Genomic DNA, 20708 nt, shown 5'->3' with positions numbered 1-20708 from the left:
TATATCTGGAAACTCGTTACAAGAAGAAACTTGCAGAGTTCCCCATTCACGAACAGAAATAACAGACAACTGCACAGGAATCACAGGTTTTCTCAGTTTATTCTAACACTCTGTACATTAAATCAAAATTAAGATGACTGGCAGAGTTACACTAAAATGTGAGCATTCAAGTCCTACCGGTTCCCATGGGGTGACAAAAATTGGCATTGGCTCGAAGACTAAAGAGCTATCAAGCCGTGTTTAAGATTCATATCTTCTCTGGAGTTACCTGGTCTGACAGTCTGCTGGCCACATATTCTATTTCTTCTCTTGCTGCAATGGACTGGCCACACCACGGCGCATAGAAGAAATACAGCACAATTTCTGAATCCTGACGAAGGTGATCTGCATAGTCTAATTGTCCCCGAAAAAGATCAATGACTGGAGATCTTGTGGAGAAAAAGTTCACTGGAAGCTTCGCTGGCATGGTTACATCTTTTGCTCGGCTGCAGGAAGGAAAGTAAGACTGGTTATCGAGACTGTACAGCAGTAGTTAAAGCATGCCTAAAGCCCTAATTTTTAATCTCAGAAAGGGTCATGCAACGACAAAGCTTTAGAAATTGATGCAAATGACTACAATTTATATTATCTGAGTTAGTAAAATAATCTAAAAAGTAAAATAATGAAAATCTAAAGATCACCCTTAACAAGCTTTCGAAAGTCACGTTGTGATACCATGCACTATGTTTATGGGTATGTTAGCTCACACTCTTATTGCTGGTTGCTATAGAGCATAAAATTACCAGGAAGAGTGATTTCTTTGGACTTCTTCCCTGGCCTCATCCTCTTTTAACACTTGTACTTTAGGTAACAGCACCCTGATAAGAGAAGAGACACTGATCATGAAGTTTTGTGATGTTTATACAAACAGAGACTATCACCCTGCTTTACACCTTGCTTTAAAGTATTCTGCCCCTCTATTGCTTTATATTGTATTAGGAAAAAATACGTAATGGGTGTTAGCTTATTTTACTGATTAGAGCAGGGATTGCAAACTGTTTAGGGCACATTTCCTCTTCAATGTAAGGAAAATTTCAACAAATAGAGAGTTTCAATTTAAAGAGATTATGACAGATTAAGTTTCTTAAGAGAAATTAGTTTGACCAATACCAAGAACATAAACAAAATTCTCAGGAAGCTATTTTTTATCAAATCAGCAATCTAACAATCCAGAACTCATCATTTACAAGGTGTTCAGTTGTTACGGTATAAAATGCCTTAAATGCAAATGAATGATCATACTCTCTTTTCTATATTCTCTTAATTCCAAAATTTCCCACTAGCTATATTTACACCGGAGCAAGTCAGATTAAAAACTGGACTGCACCACTGTAATGCTCAATTTTGCCCTGGTTCCTTATGTGACAGGAAGTTTTAGGAAAGACTCTGCACTCCTTTACGTTGTATCACAATAAAAAGCTAATACAAAAGTCCTTTTACCTGATATTTGATCCTTCTCAAGTTCCAATTTTAGTAATTGTGATAAAATTATTGAGCCCCGAACACTGTCAAACTCTTACATTAAGCAACCTCCTAACAACGCTGACACATTTTCAAACCTTACAATCATTCTGGTTTGTAAGAAGTACCTTTGTTTCTACAATGCAGACCCACAAAAGCCACAGCTCTTCTCTCGTGTCCAGATTACTAAGCACACACTTAAAGCTCCACATTTAAGAATCCTCCCAGTACATTTTCTAGGAGTTAGGGAAATTCTTAAATCATATGTAAGAGACAACATCTGCTTCAAAATCCAGAATTTTAAAAATATTACCTGGTTCCTCATGTTTACAATTCATTAATTCCACTACTCATAAAATTATGTTTTCGCACAGATGGCAAAAAAACTAGTTTCTTCTATGGACTTCTACCTTTGTTCCTTCCCTTCTCCCCCAGTCAGTAACCCAGCACCTTCTTCCCCAACCCTTAGGTTCTCATGTCACCTCACAACCAACACCTCGGGTTCTCTCCAGGTCCTGCACCCCGCGCTTATCCAAACTGCAAGCCTCTTCCCATGATTTCTAACTGCCAGCTGGACAGGACAACACTGGTTGCACTGCTACAGCTCTAACTCCCAGGTCAGGACACACACGCTGATCAGCTGCTGAAAGCGAAATACAGTAGCTAAGTGTTGATCTCACACTAACACATACTTCGTCAGAGACACTAACCAGAATTTCTCCTCTTTACCCAGTTTAATGAAAATGGACAACCTAAACACGTTTAAAACCTTGGCTTCCTCTACTGAATTAAACTGGAAGGGGACAACTGGTTCAAGAGTTACAGCATAAGCCTTAAAAACGAGCTATGAAATTGGTTCCAAATTGCAAGAAAGCATAAAACAGATCAACAGAAGTCCTATGACATGAATGAGTCAGGAACTATATATAGCTACTTTCAAATACGAAAAAACCTCCAGTAACTATCAAAAACCAAAACACAATACATCAGTAACTACTAGCTTAAGCTGATTTGCTCAGAAGTGTCTCTCTCTACAATACCAAATGCGTAACAGGGTACTTGTATGTAATTCCCAGGTTTACGAAGAGAATAATGCTCTGAATCCCTAAAAACTATGTAAGTATAAACAGAGGATTACATAATAAACTATTATACAAACATAATAATCACATACTGCATTAAAATGCCGATTGTGTTATTTACCTGCTGTACAGAGCCTATAAAAACTTAAACTCATTTCAACCCAACAACCTGGTAATAAAGGAAAACAAATGCAAGTGGCTGTAGGATCAGCCCCTTTGACTGCAAGGTCCTTAGGGTGGGGTTGTCTCGAAAGACATTTGCATAGTGCCAGAAGTAATTCAGGTTCTAAACCACGGGCTTTCCAGAATACCACACATTAAGTCAGGCTTCATTTGGCTCTTCCTTGAGCCCCTATAAACCTGCAATACCTCAAACCCCACTAACAGATTGCCTTGTAGTAAAGGAATTCTCCCTTTCCATACTTTTTATCCATTGGTCTTGAAAGTTACGTGTTGTACGTGTAGTGTTACCAACTGTACTCTGGTGCTGAGACCTGCTTGCAAACCGTACTGATGTGTGGTGAGAGACTATGTACCGCAGCCATAGTTAAAGTGCAACTAACCATCCTCCAAATTGCACGTGGAATTGTTACATTTGAATTTTCTAGGTTTCTGACAGCAACAGAACAGGGAATACTTTTCTGATATTAGTTTGTCTATTTAACTACAATCTGAAAAGCCAGACCCCTTTAATCAAACTTCCTGTAGAGAGTACAGGGTGGCAAGAGGCACGTTCCATTTGTGAGCTTTCAAACACAGCTAGCAGTAAAATGAAAGGAACATGCAGGTTTTAAATAAAGGAGAGCAGGAAGAAAACAGAAGCATCGTTGTAAGTATATTAATAAAATAATTAATTTTTCAGTAATGCACAGTAAAACAGAGAGGTGATTAAGTTCAGAAATTCTTCACCATACAGTCTGTAATATGGCAAAAGCTTTACACTTTCATCTAAATTATCTGGTCGTTAGGAGATACACATGCAGTGTCTGTACCAGAGGCACCGCTGCTCACTGAGCAACTCATTCATAGGCTTAAAATTCACTCTGATTCAAATAAGAAGTCCTCTGCGGACAGGTAAGAAAAGAAGGCCTTAGTATTATTCAGAAGTGTTACCTATGAATCAAGTGTTTCTTGGAATAAAAATTTGTCAGATTCTGCAGTAATCAGATCCTTGGAGCATTCCCCCACTCCCAAAAATTAAACCTCAAGTGCAGTAGATGTTCTTAAACTAATACAGCATGACTCCAAGTATGGAACAGTCACCTTGACCTAAAACCCACCCAGAACATTCAGATCCCAGTTTAGGCTCCAGAAATGAGCTGCCCAGCCGCAGCCCAGTTAAATGCCTACCATGCACCACCCAACTCTCCCAGCACTTCCAGCTACAAACATCGCAGCTCCATGTACCCACGTAAACCAGGCTCCCAGCAAACAGGAACCAAAGAGACTTTTGCAATGAAGAAAGCTCAGAAAGCTTCCGCTCCCAAGAGGAGCACCACCAGACTGGGGAAAAAAAAAAAAAACACCAAGCATCTCCTGTCTGCAGCCGATGCAGGTAATGCGGGTGTTGACACCAACGCCTGAGCCAGAAGAGACCTGTTTCGCCCCACTTTGTACCCCCACGCCGACGCAGCCGGCAGAGCGCGCTGGGGAAAGGGCCCCAGCCCTGTGCACCCTCATTGCTTCTTCGGCAAAGCGAGGTACGAGCTGCTCCCCGGAGATGAGGAAGAACAGCTTCCTCAGCAGCGCGCCTGTCCCTCCGGGGCGTGTGCAGTCGCGTACCTGCCGCCGCACCCCGACGCCTCCCGATGAAGGCGCATCTATCTTAAAAACACCGTCGCTTCTTCCCTACCCATGTACTAACGCCCGGCGCGGGGCACTGCTCCCCGTGGCCCCCCGCCGCCACACCGCCGAGCTGGCGACGGTGCTGCCCGCCGACGGGGGAACGGCCGCCGTTGCCATGGGGATCGCATGTCGTTGGCCCCGGGAGGAAGGGCTGCCACCTCCCGCAGGAACGGCCCGGCGCCCCTCCGCGACCCGGCCGCGCGCGGCGCCTCACGGAACCCCGCCGCGGAGAGGTGCGGCCAGAGCGGGCACAAGGGGTCGCGCCTCGGGACGGCCCGCAGCCCGGCGCACCCGCAGGCCCCGGGGCGGGACCCCCGCAGGCAGCTCTGCCCCAGGCCTCCGGGGCACGCACCGCCCCCAGGAAGAGCGGCGGGCAGCCGCTTCCCTCCGTCGGGCCACTCCGTAACCCCGCGCCCGCCTGCCCCCCCCCCCCCCCCGCTCCCCCGAAGCCGCCCCCCTGCGCCATTACCTGCAGGTGACTTTGAGGGCGACGAGGAAAGCGCAGCCCAGCACGATGGCAGCGCCGCACAGCAGCTCGGGCCGCCGCGCCATCTGGGCAGCGCGAGGCCGCAGCCGAGGGGCAGCCGCGGGGCCGGAGCCGCCGCATAACGACATCACCCCCGGCCGAGGCGGGGAGGGGTGCGGGCCACCGGGCCGCTCCCGCTCGCACACGTCTCCCTACCGCCCGCCTGTCAGCCGCGCCGGGCCGGGCGGGGCGGCCCCCTCCGCCCGCGAACCCGCCGCCGCCACGTCGCGCCGCCCCGAGCAGGCGCACAGGCGGCCGGGCCCGGCCGGGCAGGGGGACCCCGCGGGAGGGCGGGGTCAGGGCGGGTCCTGCTGGCGGCCCGGGAGCGCCGTGAGGCCGGCGGCCCTCGCTCGCTGCCCGTCCCACCCGCGGCCTGGGGGAAAGGGCGCTAGGAAGGACGGTGTGGGCCGCCTGCCCTCCGGGCAGGACGTGCTTCCCGTTCCCGTCACCGGGATGAGGGAGTAAATTCCCAGCGACTCCGCTGTTTCTGCGAGGACCGAGCCCCCTCCGGCAGCTCCTCCCCAACAGCCCCCACACTGCAGCCATTAACGATTTCACACCGTCCTTACAGAACAAGGATTTCATGTTTAGTTTTGTCTAGAATTACTTCCAATAATTTACAGAGCACTTACATTAAACAATGACAGCATAAAATTGAGAAAACAATTCAGAAAGGCACACGATACAATCAGGTTTTGTCACAGAAACAACAGTGTCCATAGTACTCTATTTCAAGCTCAGTTTATTACAAACAATGTAAAAAATTAGCATTGCAGCAGGTGGTATTTCAAGCACCAAGCCACTTCCTATGCATACCGTACACCATGTTCAAATGTACTTCAGCCTAGCTTGTAAGGAACAGCCATATCCCAGGTTCCTCTAGGTCTGGCTGAAGCACAAGGTGGTGTTTTAATATTCGTTGTGCTTTTATTCTGTGAAGTGAAAGGGACACAGCATCCAGGCTTGTCATGTGTATGAGTATTACTGAACTTTGGTTCAACACTTTTTACCTACACAATATATGGCCAACGACTACATTCAAACTACTGAAGTCATTCTTAAAGCTCTTCTAATTATGTAAGGTCAGCCAATAACAGAGAAAAATACTCTTGAGAGGAGGGCGAAGTCAGTCATGGGGGAAAAAAAAAAAAGAAACCTAGCTTTAGCGATTTTGAACGAACGAGTGAAAGAAGCTTAGTTTAAAAAAAAAAAAAAAAAGAAAGGAAAAAAAAATAATGAAGTGAACACACAAAGAAAGCTGAAAGTACAATCTGCAGAAAAGCCAAAACAGAACAGAGGCTGCAGAGACTGTAAAGCCAAAAGGCTCGTCAGTCAGAAGTCATCTCCAGTTCTCCATTCCCTGGGCTCTGCAGGAAATGCAACCTGAAGAGCCATCCCCCTTGCAGCCGAGGTGGCGGCTCATGCCCAAGTCCAAAGGCTGAACACATCTCAGCACCGCGCAGCTCCAGCCTGCTTGTCCATCTCACAAGTTAGTTGGCCATTTTTGTTATTTGAGTGATGAGCTAATGGCAATACTGAAAATTGCACACAAGCAGCTGGAGACACAAATACCAACTTAGTAAATTTTCAGCTACAGGCGCTCAAGCTTTTGCTAATAGGCAAATCACTGTTTGTTTTTACAAAATCTCAATCCTGAGAGGCTACATGCAAAAAACAGCTTTGTGTAAAGTTCTCTTTATTACAGGCAACATTAGTCCATACAATAATACACAATACTGACATACAAGTGTAATCTTTCAAAATCATCATTTAAACAGCAAAGACCAAGAAACAGAATTTTAACTACTTCATTTTCAAAAATTAATACTTTTCCTCCCAAGATCCTTTTTCAGTAAATTATATTGAAACATACAAATAGAGAAAAAATACCCATTCAACATATATTGTAGTTAAATGGTTATTTTGTTTAAAATCTTTAATAAGAAAATCCTTTTTAGCAACCTACATATAGATAAGTAGCAAACTTTTGTTTTAAACAAATCCTCTCCGTTAAAAGATCTGAAGAATTTTCATCCATCATTTTCTTCTTAGCCCGTAACACTCTGTTTTGTAATACCTTGATACCTTAAAGTTTTTCAACTGAAGGACTGATACTAGGGGGCTTCCTAGATATTATAACCTCTCTTCCCCCTTTCTATTTCCTAACTTTCTGTCCAACAGAAGGTGAGTAAGCACATAATACTTCAGATTTTTTTAATCACCACTCTGTTTCATGAGAGCATAGACAGGTCTGCTCAATCCCCCTAAATCTACTATATTTTGCCGTTCAGGAGGAACAATATATGCCAATAAAAGCAGAAAACCTGCAGCTTTTCTGTCACATGCTTTTGATTATTGTCAAATTTTCTGGTTTATGCTTCCAGCTGATAACGTGTATGTGTCATTCTCAGTATTAGTTTAAATCTTTAAACAAAAAACTATATTTTCCAAAGTCATTATCACTGGGAGCAATCAAGTGGTCTTTTCTCGCTTTGCTGAGCTTCATTCTTAAAACTTGTCTTCGTTCTTCCCACTCATGGAGTTCAGCATTTCCATGGGCAAATTTACAGTTGTTTCCTTCAGTGCAAGTACCAGCCATATATCTGTTAAGATAGATTTCAAATAGTGTTTTCACAGAATTATCATGATCACTATTGCATCTAGGTATTTTCTTCTGGTCATGTTTTTCAAATACACTACAATATTAAGGACGAAAAAAAATAATTGGAAAAGTATTTAAGTAAGATGATACTAACTCTGTTTAGCATTCGATTACATTTTTCTTTCCCAGCTGTCAAGTATTTACAGAGGACCAGAGATGACTCTTTTCTTTCTGCTTTTCATGCTCCTACTTTACTGAGTTATTTAATGCCTGAAACCTTTAATTTCAGGTAAATGAATACCTTATCATTTAACTCACTAAACTGAAGAACTATTATTGTTAAAAAAAAAAAATAATCTAACTGATCAATTAACCTTTGTTAACTAAATTTGTTTTTAACTACTCAGTATGGCTTAAGAATCTATTTTACCCCAGCATTTTTATATTAAGTCATAAGCATGCCCATCTGTATTCACTTCATACTGCATATCTGAGGTCTGTCAGTGTTCAAAACATCACATACATTTAGAATGTAACCTAAAAATCTAGTAAAGGGGAATGTAAGCTTCCATGTAAGACTGCAAACAAAAAATAACTTGCTTTATACACTGTGCAATTTCTCAAGATCTGCAAGGCATTCAAAATCTTTACCTTGAAATGGAGTAACAAAGGTATCTGTACTAGCGAATTGAATCTTTAACTCCAGAATGCAGATTCCAAAGTTTTTAGCCTTCCAAAAAGATTCCAACAGTGGAAAGAACTTTCAACAGATTTACAAAAAGTCAGATAAACAAGCTGCATTTAAGAATTAGGCACCTTGTCACTCCCTGAGTTCTAATGGTATGTCTTAAAATACTGTTAATTACTTAATTTCTTGTTAAAAGATGCATGCAAAGCAAGAAATTCTAGAAACATTCTCTGTCAAAACTAATAACCACCTTAATTATTTACACTATGAACTATCATTTTTCAGCATTTTTGACATCTTAAAAACCACATACCTATCACAAATGCTAAAATATCCAGTTGGAAAGCGATACTGCCAGCAGTTTTGATCGTCCTCAGTGTGGAAAACCTTCTCTTTATGCTTTTCAGAAGAAATGTGACCCTGCCATTGCTTCTCACTATTACAGTTCTTCCCACACATCCAACAGTGAAAATCCACCTGTTTTACAGGGAATTTGAAAACAAAAAGCTGAGAATTCAATAATGTAAGCACAGAACTGCTCCTAATACATTTTGAATGTTTTCTTTATGTTGGCTTGTAAATTGCTGTTTGCCTAAAGAGATACAGTTATTTAAACAATCACCTGAAGTTTACGATCTCCGCTGACTTTACAGGATTCAGAAGAACTGCTTTACGGTGTCAGTTAAAGTCTGCATTTAGTGTAGCTAGCTATGATCTAAAGAAGCACGAAGGAAGTAATGACAACAACATATGCTACTAACGGGGGGGGGGAACCCACACAGAACAAAATCCCACGTTTGAACTTACAACTATACCTATGATTACTTACTGTAACTTCAGCATAGTCAGTCGGCATGTGAATTTGCTTCCCATTTTCTTTGTTTGCCTGAGCAGTTGTATCATCTCCTTTTTCTGGTTTCTGACTTTTTAGCCATATATCATACAACTGCTCCAAGTCTTGAACTAATGAGAGCAGAAGCTAAAATAAGTAATTAGCAATTAAGGCAAGAGTTTGAGAATACTAGATAAATGACTGAGTTTGCAAACATAATTCAGTCCCCACCTATTGTAAGAAGAAAAAAGGAAGGACACGATGTAGACAGTTACACACTTAAAGATAAGAGTCAAGAGTAATATGAATCTCTGGCTACTTAGCAAGACCCGTTTCTGCCTATCTAGGGGAAAGTATGAACAGGCACCCAGTGTGCAGATAACAACTGTGCCACTGTGTATCAATATCTGAACTTCAAAGCACTAATATAAAGTATCCTACAATTTTTGAAGTCTAGTCTGCTTTCTTACAGACCATGATATTATCATTTATGTCATTTATTACTTTCAAGTTTCAACTATTTCTCCCCAGTAACACTCTAATGGGATAAAAAAGTGAATAGTAATTCCCAGTAAATATACTGCAGGGCGGGGGATTCTTCTGCAAACAGCTTGGCCCCATATGTTATCAACAGAATGTGTGTGCACATGGCAATACAGAGTATAAACATCAAACAATATTGCTGCATGGATCCATGTACTATTTCTGAGACATCTAAAAAAATTGATACAAGCTACTCTATTGTTAAAAAACACATCAAGCAACAAATATATAACAATACAGCTATTTTTATTTAATACTATTTTTTAATACCCAGTCTGGGCTTGTTCAAATTAAACAAACTAACAAACAAACAAAAACACCCCCTCAAAAAACAAACAAACAAACAAAAGAACAAAAAAACCCAAACCCCAAAACACAGCACCTGCAAGGTTTACTATAAAACACTGAAAGAAAGTGGATTAAAAAGCAGTAAGAGAAAAAAGCAAAACAGTTAGATTTACAACATGTTAGATTTACTCTTCTACTTACTGCTATTCTCCTTCATGTAAGTCCACATCTCTCTTTCCTCAGGACTGTGAGCAAATGAGCAGTTTCCATCATACTGACATTTCTTGCCTGAAGCAATATGATTGCACAACTGGAACATGAATTAAAAAAAAAATCTTCATGAATATAAAGTAAAACGGATGATAGTAGAAAACAATTTTCTTTCAGCCTTCGCTAGTGTTTCCCCTCCCAATCAGACGTTTATATCACACAAAAAAACCAAAATCAGGGTTACTACATTGTAGTTAGAAAAGGCAAACTGCTGGAAGCAAGTACTATGACTGCTTTTTGCCCCCTACCAGATTACCAGACCACAAATACGTGTCAAGTATTTCTGAAATGTTTACTGGAACTAGTAAGAACTCAGTTAAATCACTAAAGAAGTTACTGACTTCCACTGGTGCGAAAGGGCTCCAGTAGTAGTGTGTGAGACCAGTGCTTTTCTAAGGCTGAACTCTGCAGAAACACTATGAACATACTCCCACCAACTCCCATGGAAATTTCTGCAGCACTGATGAAACCAATTACTAGTGTTTTCCAGCTACCCTATTTTCTCCACTAAAACGTCAGTTTTAGGTTAACATACATCAAATTGCAGAGGCACTTGTTTCTTTGCGGGAAGAGGACGAATGGTCATCCACTTCTTGCGTTCATTAGACATCACTAGCACCACACGGCGATCTTTGGTCCATCTAAAAAACAGATGCATTCAATGAAAGAAAATACTATTAAAGAGAGATACAGTGTACACAGAAGCAGAACCAGGAAAGCCCAGAAAGGTTCTTTATAAAGCTGTCACCATCTATTCAAGATTAACTAAATTCTACTGAAACTTTACCATAACTGATTATAATTAAAAAAACCCAAACCACACCAGCCACCGAAATGTTTCTTATTACCAATTATTAATTATACTACAGAGATGACTGTGTTCTGCTTCAATGTTGCCTTTTTTTTTTTTTTTTTTTAATTCCTTGTACGACACTTTCCTAACCAGTAACAAAGTTTCCCAAGAGAGGTTTTAAATGGCTGACAAACTGGTAAAATTTTCAGTTTGGTCTTACTTACGGGTGTCTTGCCTTTGCACTACAGTATTTTTTGTTTCTGTCTGGCTCATTAACTTGGCCATTTCTCCAGCACTGACCACAAACGAACTTCATCTTCAAATTAAGTGATCCATATTTCATTTGGTTCCCAAGGATCTTAAGCCAAAAAAATAACAACAACAATAAAAGGTATTTTGTATCTGCAAAGAAATCCATACATAGTTATGAATCACCCCCTACGATAAAGGTTTACAACACATGTCTGGAAGCAGATGTTACACCACATGTATTGTAACTTGTAATTTCCAATAAGACATTCCTTAACATGCATTTTTACTTAACTTATTTCTGATTTAGGTGTATGTACAGAGAAGTTGTGGTAATATATACAAACTAAACACATAAAAGTCCTACATATCAGAACGATAATGAATTGCCCTATGGAAGCTGGCTTTGAAATTTTATTTAGGTTTTATGTTCTGCCTATGACAAAATAAGCAAAGCAAAAAAGGAATTGCATAGAAGCAAAGCAGACATTTAGTGTAAATGGAGCAAGCCTAAGACAGCCTACAGTGAGAGAGATTATTTGAAGAGAGCATTAAAAAAGTAATTTCTAAAATAAGCTACATTATATGCAGAAATAGAAAAAGAATTATCACCAAAATTACTGTAAAATTAGTTTAATGGAAAAACGAAAATACCTGTGATCCATGTGCACCAGCTTCCATGTTCTGCCAGTACTTCTTTGACTCTTGAACGATAGTATCATGTGAAATACCTGTAAAAGGAAAGGAAAAAGTTCTTTAGCTCTTACGACTGTGGCAGAATTACAGAGATGCTCAAACTGGAATGCTACTGAAGCCCCAAAGCTTTTATCTATTTTTCTTTTTATATATTGTATACATATACACACACTCATGTGTGGGTGTGGATATATACGTTTACATCCATACACACACACTGAAGACTCTCACAAGGGCCGCCAAAACACACATATTGTATATATTACATCAAAAAGCAAATATCAAAGTTTTTTAAATTACAGATGGCTCAAGTAACTCACTGTTCATGTTCGAGTATTTATTTAAACATAATGTACTAAACCTCTAATGACAATCTAATTAGAAAAGCTACATTGTATTACAGACCACAGAAAAACTATCCAAAATGCAAGCTGACGGACACTAGATTGCCTCTGCCTCCTTTACAAAGATTTTAAACAAGCCCTGTTAACTAGGTTTTGTTTCAGAAAAAAAACCACAACACATTCTTATAAATACCTTGGCTACGGTTCCTATTGGAGCTATACAGTATTCACACATACTGTAACATTTACTGCTCTAATTCCACACAAATACAGACTGTCACCTGTGTTTGGATTTGAGGGCTGGTAAAATGTTTCGTTCCTGAGGTAGCATTCCTTTACTTCCCACACCTTACATTCAGAAGAGGAACCTCATTCAAAGAGCAGAGACTGAGCTCTTCAAAGAGCAAACTGACTTTGGCAAAGCATGAGGGCAGCGTGAACTCATCATAAAATAAAAAATATGCTTTCTGTGGCAAATCAAGTTTCTTGGAGAATCCAACCCTGACTTCAAAATAGAAATTGCAGTGTAAGTATTTGATACTCTTGACTTTGTAGGGGAAGCTGATAAGAAAATAACTGTTTTACTTTCACACAGAAACTTCTAAAGGTTCATCCCAGGAGAGACAGAACAGGAAATCAGCAATGAAACAGTCATCTCTTGTCTCTATTTGACTTTCTTCCTCCAAAATTTTCAGGTCAGTATGACATCTTGTGTCAGTATGCCTGTACAAGAATCTAGATAGAAAGCTGAAGCGACAAGGAGCCCCTTCAAAGAAGTGATAGGTGAGGATAAATCACAGACCTAAAGGGGCAAAAATGCCCGAAACACTGTAACACATTGGGATTGCCACATCTCCCTTTTTCTTCTGTGCATCACAATAATCCAACATGATCACTTAACATGTGAAGTACTGCTGTCATACAGAGCAAGACAGGAAGAATGAGCAACTCCTGTGTGGTACAAATTAATTTACTGCTAACAGTCCAATTGCTTTAAAAAAACAAAGGGGAGAAAAAAAGTCATGGAGAGTTTGGAACTCATGACCAAGGAATGGACTGTAAATACAGAAACGTGTTGTTCAAAAGTGATCGGCTAGAAATGAAATACTAAAATTTGTTATCCTCAAAGAAGCCAACAAAACCAAGCAAGATCAACAAAAAGCAGCCTATACGTCCTGTGTAAACAAGAACAGAGAAATAGTTAAGTTTTATCAACACATACACTAACGAGAGACAGAGTTAGCAAAATAGAAAGATTTATTTTCTGGCTCACTACATAAGAATATCAGAATGACACTAAGCTAAAAGAAAGTTCTAACTGTGGAAAAATGTGATTCTTATACTTGGGGATGGAAGGAAACAATGCCATAAACAAAATATTTCAAGCTTTTCTTTCAGTGCTCTGTGAAAAATAAATTTGATCAAGAACTTCCAAGCTCTGAGGATTTAAAAATAAAAACAAATCTAGTTCGACTTAGATTTAATATCTGCTCAAGACTTTGAGTTTTATTTCAGGAAAAAAATATCTGAACATAATGAACTGTTTTGACAGGTTTTACTATCAGAAACTAGCTGATTTTGAATAGGTAGTAGTCTACTCAGTGTTTTTCGTCATATTTACGTTACTGTTTACCGAGTATGCTGTATGAAAGATTCCAGCAAATTTTAAGTGAATGCACTGATCCCAAGTTGCTAACTTCAGAGGGAGTCGAGACAAGGAAGAAGTGGCATTACAATGAAAAGTGAAGCGAGCACTTTGCCAAACATACCTGTTTCCTTTTGCATTATCCAAACTTTAAGCTCTACCAGACTGTGAGCATAAAAGCATTTATCCTCTCGTAAGCAGCCATAATGCACCTCATGTCTGCACAGGTCAAGCTGACATCGAACTTGAAAAGGGCGGATTTTGGAATATTTCACCATAGTTTCTCGCAAAATGTGGACAAGGCACCTGTTTTGAAAAAAGTCAATTTTAGATATTCCTTAAAATGACTTTGTTCATGTGTGGAAAAACTTGTTAAATAACCATCCCTCAACACAGCTGATTCAAATGTCTTTTTAACACTTTCTACATGAAATCAGAAAGCCAAAAAAGTTTCCAGAAGGAAGCAGCATCTAATTATAATTTCTAAGATGAGTAAACCAACATCACAAAATGGTACTCTTGTGAAATCGAGAGGTCTCTCTTCTGCAAAGCATTACTGAATTCAATCCAACTGGATCACTGGTTTCCAAAAGGGAAAGTCCACTTTCAAGTATATCTCCTGATCTAATTACAAACACAAGTACTTACTTTTGTAGAGCACCATTAAAGAAAGAGTTGATGCATCACAGTTAAGAGCGTAGCTCTCACAGCTGTAGTGTTTCCTCAATATAGTGGAGTACAAACAAAGCAATTAAAATGCTCCCGCTTATAATTCCATCATATAAAAATGTAAGACTAATTAATTCTCCAAAACTTATTTAACACTATTACCACTATGAAGCCTTTGTTACCTTTCAAAAAATCATTAAAGACACTTTCCTCACACTACTTTTTATCAACTGAATTAGTAAGGACTATGGTCTATTTCAGCCACTGTAATTAAGGTAGACCTGTTCTTAATCAACTAAGTAAAAACTACAGCAAAATAAGCAAAACATACCAAAGAAAGAGCAAGCTTACAAATTTGTATATTAATTTAACATCACACATGTATTTACATCAGTGCAGCTCACCAGGTAGATAAGCTATTAACAAACTGACACCAACACCTGTAAGATTCAAACATGAGGGTGGATACCACTAATTTTGAATGCACTGATAAAGAAATAGTTCACTTCCAATTCAATTACATAGGACAATCCTTGTTCAGTACATTTGTCTTATCAAAACCGCCAAAGCATAACAGTCTGTTACCAAGGAAGAGAGAAGTTAATCAACAGGTAAGAAATGAAAGTAAGTATCAAAAAATACCCTGGAACTTTTGCTTTTAATCTGAATGTTAAAGAGATGGTATTTCAGACATACTTGTTATCTTCAAAGTCATGCATAGCAGGGTGAGAACAAGAAGATGAATTATCCTTGTTCCTTTTGCTTATTATTCTGGGTTTGTGATCAAAACATTTCTGGAATACAAAAGCAGGTAATTACAGAGTATTTATTTTATACATTTGAAAATATACCTTACCTTAAAGATTTTAACAGTTCAACTTCAACTAGTCTGTAATCTAAAGCTAGACAGATTATTACTGAACATCCATTTCAAAATTTACAAAATACTCATGCATGAACCAAGCATTTCTTTACAGGTAATTTTATTTTCTATCATAATTTTTATTGTGTCATTAGAAATAAAGCAGCACCTCACAAAGAAACATAAATAATCCATGATGTTCTTGAAGAAGTCGGGACACCGTCAAGTTGATCTTTCCATTTCCTCCAAAAAGAGCTTCTCGACTAAAGGCTCCTTTGCGCTCCAGTGTCCACACATCAATCTCCTCTTGGCAATATGCAAATGTGCAGTGACCTGGATATCTGCATTCCTCTTCAGCAGCGACATCTAAAATGGCAACATTGAATATGACATTGCTTTTACACAACTTTTATTGGAAATCCATCTTAAAGCTTCCACTATCTCAATTTTAAATGCTTTTAATAAAGAAACTACATCTGTAGTAAATAGGTCACTTAAGTCTGGCAGACAGAAGCAAAACCTTATGATGAACGACTTGCTGAAAATGTTAGAACTCCTTGGACAGGTTGATGCACACCTCCATCAACTATCCTTTTCCAGTCTAAGGCAACACTGCTGAAAACCCAGAATACCCTTTGCTTAAACATAGCTGTTAATTAAACCACGAGTCCTCTCTTGCTTATACTGTAAGTAGAGGTTCATACTGCAAAAGTCTAACAAGAATGCTTTTGTTGTTGTTGTTTTGAATAGTAACAGCACAGCATTCAGAAGCAAAGTTACTCAGGATGAATGAACAGAAGTACAGTGCACATTCTCTAAATAATCACGTTAATGGTCAAAATAGGTCTCTCCATAGAGCCTTTGAAAATAAAAACAACACAGTGAACTTCCTTCCCCACCTCCCATGAGCAAGAACAAAAACTCATCTATACTTCGCTATGGAAAAACGGAACTCATTACTTTGAGTGCAGGCATTAAAATTTTACCATCTGTAACACGTACCTTTACATATATAATATGGTCCCACATACTGTGTCTTTGTTGGTCTTGGTCGTATTTTTTTCCATGATTTATCTTCAGAGTTTTTTATTCTGCCAATTAGAATATCCTTCTTACATTTATGTTCTAAACTGGGATGGTAAGCATAATCCAACAATTTAGGACCTGAAACAATCACAGAAAACTGCTTACATTTGCATAAACTGCAGAATACTTTGAACATTTCCATATGCAGACTGGCACATAAGCCCAAAAGCAAAAGTACACGAACACATCGTGAAGAATTCCTACTTGCACCAGCACCTCTGAAGAACCAGGAGTCATGAACAGCCATGTTGAGCAGAGTAGAAAAAACTGAATACTTACAAAAGGACCAGTCTTGCAGAGAAAAAAAACCACAAGTTATTTGGGGAGGGATGCTGTGTTACAACCTGAAGATTACTTTGAGACAGCAACAAATTGCTGCGAGTTTTTCAAATTCCAGAGTATATGTTTCCATAACACTAATTTGAAACTTAAACGGCCTATTTATAGTAAGTCAATGCAGACGAATTCCAAGATCAGTAAACAGCTCTCTTAACCATCAACTTTTATTCGTATTAGAACAGTTACTATGTTCAGAGACAAAACACACTGGCTAAGAAGTACACACATGCCAAAAATATAAACGCCAATCCCAGAACTTTGTCATTTTGGAAACAAAAATATGCCTGGCTTTAAACTCTGTCTTTAGGATTAAACTAAAGTGAAGATTACATTACCATCAAAATGAAGAAACAGAGGAGTCTGAAGATGAGCAGATTTTGCTATTTAAAGGACTACAAAAACAAGAATGTGACCCAGTTTCCCTGGACAAGAAGCTGATGGAACAGTACAATTTCAAAAGTAGGTAGTAAAAGCAGGAGACACTTAAAGGCTTTGATACAGACGCAAAGAAACAGAAAAAATAGATGTTTAGATACAAAAAGTGAAGCTAGGAACATGCTAAGTACTTCCACCAATATTTTTCAGCTCCTGCTTTTAACAGAATGTGTTCTAGGGTTTTTCAAACATCATGGATTTTTCCTGTAAAAATACTTCTAAATTAATATAAAAGCTCTTAAAACTACAATAGTCATCCCCTAAATGTCTCAATGCAATTCTTTATTAGTATATCAATAGCAATGACACCTCTAACTTGAAACACAATGCCTATTTTTAAGATTAGTCTTAATAAAAGCTATTGCCTCTAAAAATACGGCTCTGTTTAACAGGAACAGCTCAGGCCTAGAAGATTAGTTAAATTAAAGCCCAATACTGGTTAAGATCCTTTGAGTCAATACAGTGGAGTTAATTATTACTAAGGTTTGAAAGCCTCAGGATTATGATTTAGAATTAGTTTGAAAAGAACGATAAAACAGATGGGATGTGAAGGTTACCAGGTACTTTGAACTGCAGTTCAATTCCCCATGGCCAATCAGAGAGAGTATTGCAAGTTTTTTTTAGTCTTGAGCAAAGGTGTCATTCTTCACAGTACCCTGGGGGTTGGGAGGAAAGTGAATACAGAATGTGAACGACCTTACATAGTAAACCTACAGGTTGGGGAAAGCATGTGGTGATTTGCGGCAGTTTTAGAAATCAAGACTCTATTAGGACCAGAAATAAAGACAAGCAGAAAGAAGATAAAATAGTTGTTGAAACATTTCACCAGTTCCTTAATCATAAGATTGTACTACATCTGCAAAGAAGAAGTCAGGATTAACATTGTTTAGAAGCTGACAGTATTTTAACTTATAAACATTTTTCTAAAAAAATAATAATTACAAAAAAAAAAAAAATCAACCCAATTCAATCCAAAAACCCCTTACCTTTTTTGACAAAACATAACTGGCAAGCCTGTCTTAGCTCATGTGTGCCTTCTAATGGGTTTCTTCCCGCAAGTGCTGAAGATACAGGTATATTAGCAGCTGCACTGCTAAAAACATTTGAAAAGTCATTTCTAGTTTGGCCTGCAATTCCCATGTAATTTTCGGACCCAAACAAACTACTAGGGCCATTTATCTGTTGGAAGAAAGCATATTTTACTGGATCCATATAATTTAATTTATCCACAATTAAAATTTAACCTAATGAAATTATTCTTCAAAGCATAAGACAGACTATACACAAAAAAAATTACAATGCAAACTTAACCATATGTCTAAGAAGGGGACATGGAGATTTTACAAAAGCCGTATGCCCACCACAGACTAAACGTATAACATGACCCAATCAGGTACAGGGAGAAGAACAGCACTTGTCAGGCTAATTACTACTCCATGCTGGCTCTTGAGAATGCAATCCTTCATGCCACCCTTCCCCACACAATTGATGGCCAGCAGCACGACTGAAAATACACAGCATGACTAGAACACAGAGACCAGACACAGTCTCAGACACAAGGCAAGGCACAAGTTTCCTGTAAAAGGACAGTTCCCCAGGATTCCTAATATTTGGCACTCAGATCATTAGAGATTTTTCTCTCTCTTAGGTTGGTTATTTTACACTTTCACAGTATTTTACAGCAAGTTCCTCAGAATGGAAAAGTGGTTATGACAGTAGTCAAATTTTGCATACATAAAATCACCTTTGTACATTTTTTCTTGTGTTCAATTACTGCTGCTGTGAGCTACTGTACAGCTGTTTTTCAAGTCAGAATCATATTTTAATGGTAAAACTACCATTTTTAAAAAATAGAAACTTCTATTGTAAAAATTAAAATCTATGTTAAGCCTTCAAGGTGCTAACACTTGAACTGATGTGAAAGAAAACATGAAAAATACTTACAAACAATGGGGAATTATTGCTGCTAAGTGTTGGTGTTCCATCTCTAGAAGCTGAACTTGAAAGGTCTAAAGGAATAAAAAGAAGTTTTAATCATTTCAGTTCCCCAAATCATCCTATGGGAAAAAAAATATTTATCATTCCTGAGAAGCAGAAGTATCAAAGATTCGTTTTTCTGACAAACACCTAGGCGTTTTTTGTTTGCTATGATTGGTTTTTTTTTCCAATTATGTTAAAGCCCCTTGTAAACATCTGGGCTGAAAAATTACTAGGTAATCATCTTCAACATAAGCATCTGATTACCATCAGCAGTAGCTTCACAGGCACAGGCTGAAGCAACATGAACATACTTGTGCAGTACTAAAAGGGTAGCTAGATAAGCAACACCTGCTAATCAAAAATGAGGAGATAACAGAGGGTAAAGAGGATTCCTCTATTTTTCATTTTATTTTGTAAATTTGGCTTCATTCTAAAGAGAGCATGCTCCTGTTACACTGGTAATTACAGACAAAACTTTATCTTTTCTAGTTCACTGACTATTTATATCTTGTTATTTCACATACCCTATTTCACCACATATAATTATAGTCCCTAGAGTTTGAATCCAAACATGTAATACTGGTATCTTTTCAAGTACACAGTTTTATTAGTCTTTTAGAAATCTTGTTTATTGCCAAAGCATCAGAAATGGTTTAAGGTGTAAGAACACTTTTGTTTAAGAAAAAAAAACAACTTTGAAGGAACATGGTTCCTTCTTTATACTTACTCACCTGAAACAAGTAACACAATAAATGCAGAAAAACTGAACAGAGGGAACTTGGGAGCATGCTTATGCAGACCCCAAGTAAACAAAAGCTTTATTTATAAATTCCTGTGCACAACCAACACTGATTATCAATACTCTCAAAAACTGTGAGCACAGATGAAGTGTTATGTGTCAAACGTTACTGAATAGTTCTGAAAACTCATTTGTTAAAAAGAGAAGCCAGTTGGTTCATGCACAACTCACTCTCGTCATAAAAGGTTAAATATTAAGACTCATTCCTTACCTCTTTTTGGGTCACTGATTGAAAAGGTGCTTAATGGTGAACAAAAATTTTCCAGTGAAGAAGCCAAGGGCTGTGAATAGATTTTGGAAAGAGAAGGTGAAGGAACAAATCCTGCACTAACTGGCAGCGTCCCCAACAAAGAGGCAGAGAAAGGTACGCTAGGAGCTACACTTCCTGCAGGAATAGGTCCTCTGGCTCCTGTAGTTTGCTGGGAAAAAAGAAATTTAAAAAGAATGTTCACACAGAGCAAAAGACCTCTCAAGAACACAATATGCAATACTATTGCTTTTAGTAAATACTAAATACTTCAGCAGAGTTTTCACAAACCTACCAAAAACCAACAATAAAAGGTACACTGCAGTACTGTACAGAGCTACAGTAGAGAACTACAGTAATCAAACCCAAAACAAAGCCCTAATGCAAG

At 38.9% G+C, this 20708-nt stretch overlaps 2 protein-coding genes across 4 annotated transcripts in view; both read right to left on the bottom strand.

Annotated features, from left to right (window-relative positions):
• The window catches only part of TXNDC11 (thioredoxin domain containing 11), a 34033-nt gene extending 28991 nt beyond the window's left edge, over positions 1 to 5042 (bottom strand). Inside the window, exons 1-3 of one of the 2 annotated variants that reach the window (XM_086472976.1) lie at positions 4897 to 5042; positions 783 to 857; positions 269 to 485 (exon numbers count right to left, since the gene is read on the bottom strand). In XM_086472976.1, coding sequence (XP_086329102.1) covers positions 269 to 485; positions 783 to 857; positions 4897 to 5042 — 438 coding nt within the window. The remainder of the gene's footprint in view (positions 1 to 268; positions 486 to 782; positions 858 to 4896) is intronic. The other variant, XM_086472977.1, reaches the window with a different exon arrangement.
• Positions 5043 to 5518: 476 nt separating this feature from the next.
• Positions 5519 to 20708, bottom strand: part of ZC3H7A (zinc finger CCCH-type containing 7A) — a 30025-nt gene continuing 14835 nt past the window's right edge. For both annotated transcript variants that reach the window (XM_086473330.1, XM_086473329.1), the window contains 14 exons: positions 20285 to 20492; positions 19239 to 19303; positions 18281 to 18473; positions 16437 to 16598; positions 15604 to 15800; positions 15269 to 15366; positions 14028 to 14209; positions 11873 to 11949; positions 11194 to 11327; positions 10712 to 10817; positions 10108 to 10216; positions 9073 to 9206; positions 8557 to 8720; positions 5519 to 7556 (listed from right to left, as the gene is read on the bottom strand). In XM_086473330.1, coding sequence (XP_086329456.1) covers positions 7367 to 7556; positions 8557 to 8720; positions 9073 to 9206; positions 10108 to 10216; positions 10712 to 10817; positions 11194 to 11327; positions 11873 to 11949; positions 14028 to 14209; positions 15269 to 15366; positions 15604 to 15800; positions 16437 to 16598; positions 18281 to 18473; positions 19239 to 19303; positions 20285 to 20492 — 2019 coding nt within the window. In that variant the 3' untranslated portion in view covers positions 5519 to 7366. The remainder of the gene's footprint in view (positions 7557 to 8556; positions 8721 to 9072; positions 9207 to 10107; positions 10217 to 10711; positions 10818 to 11193; positions 11328 to 11872; positions 11950 to 14027; positions 14210 to 15268; positions 15367 to 15603; positions 15801 to 16436; positions 16599 to 18280; positions 18474 to 19238; positions 19304 to 20284; positions 20493 to 20708) is intronic.

This window comes from Leptosomus discolor, chromosome 14, assembly GCF_034619465.1.
Source record: "Leptosomus discolor isolate bLepDis1 chromosome 14, bLepDis1.hap2, whole genome shotgun sequence".
Taxonomy (NCBI): domain Eukaryota; kingdom Metazoa; phylum Chordata; class Aves; order Leptosomiformes; family Leptosomidae; genus Leptosomus; species Leptosomus discolor.
Note: the sequence above shows the minus strand (reverse complement) of the source record. Positions and strands in the feature narration are given on the sequence as shown.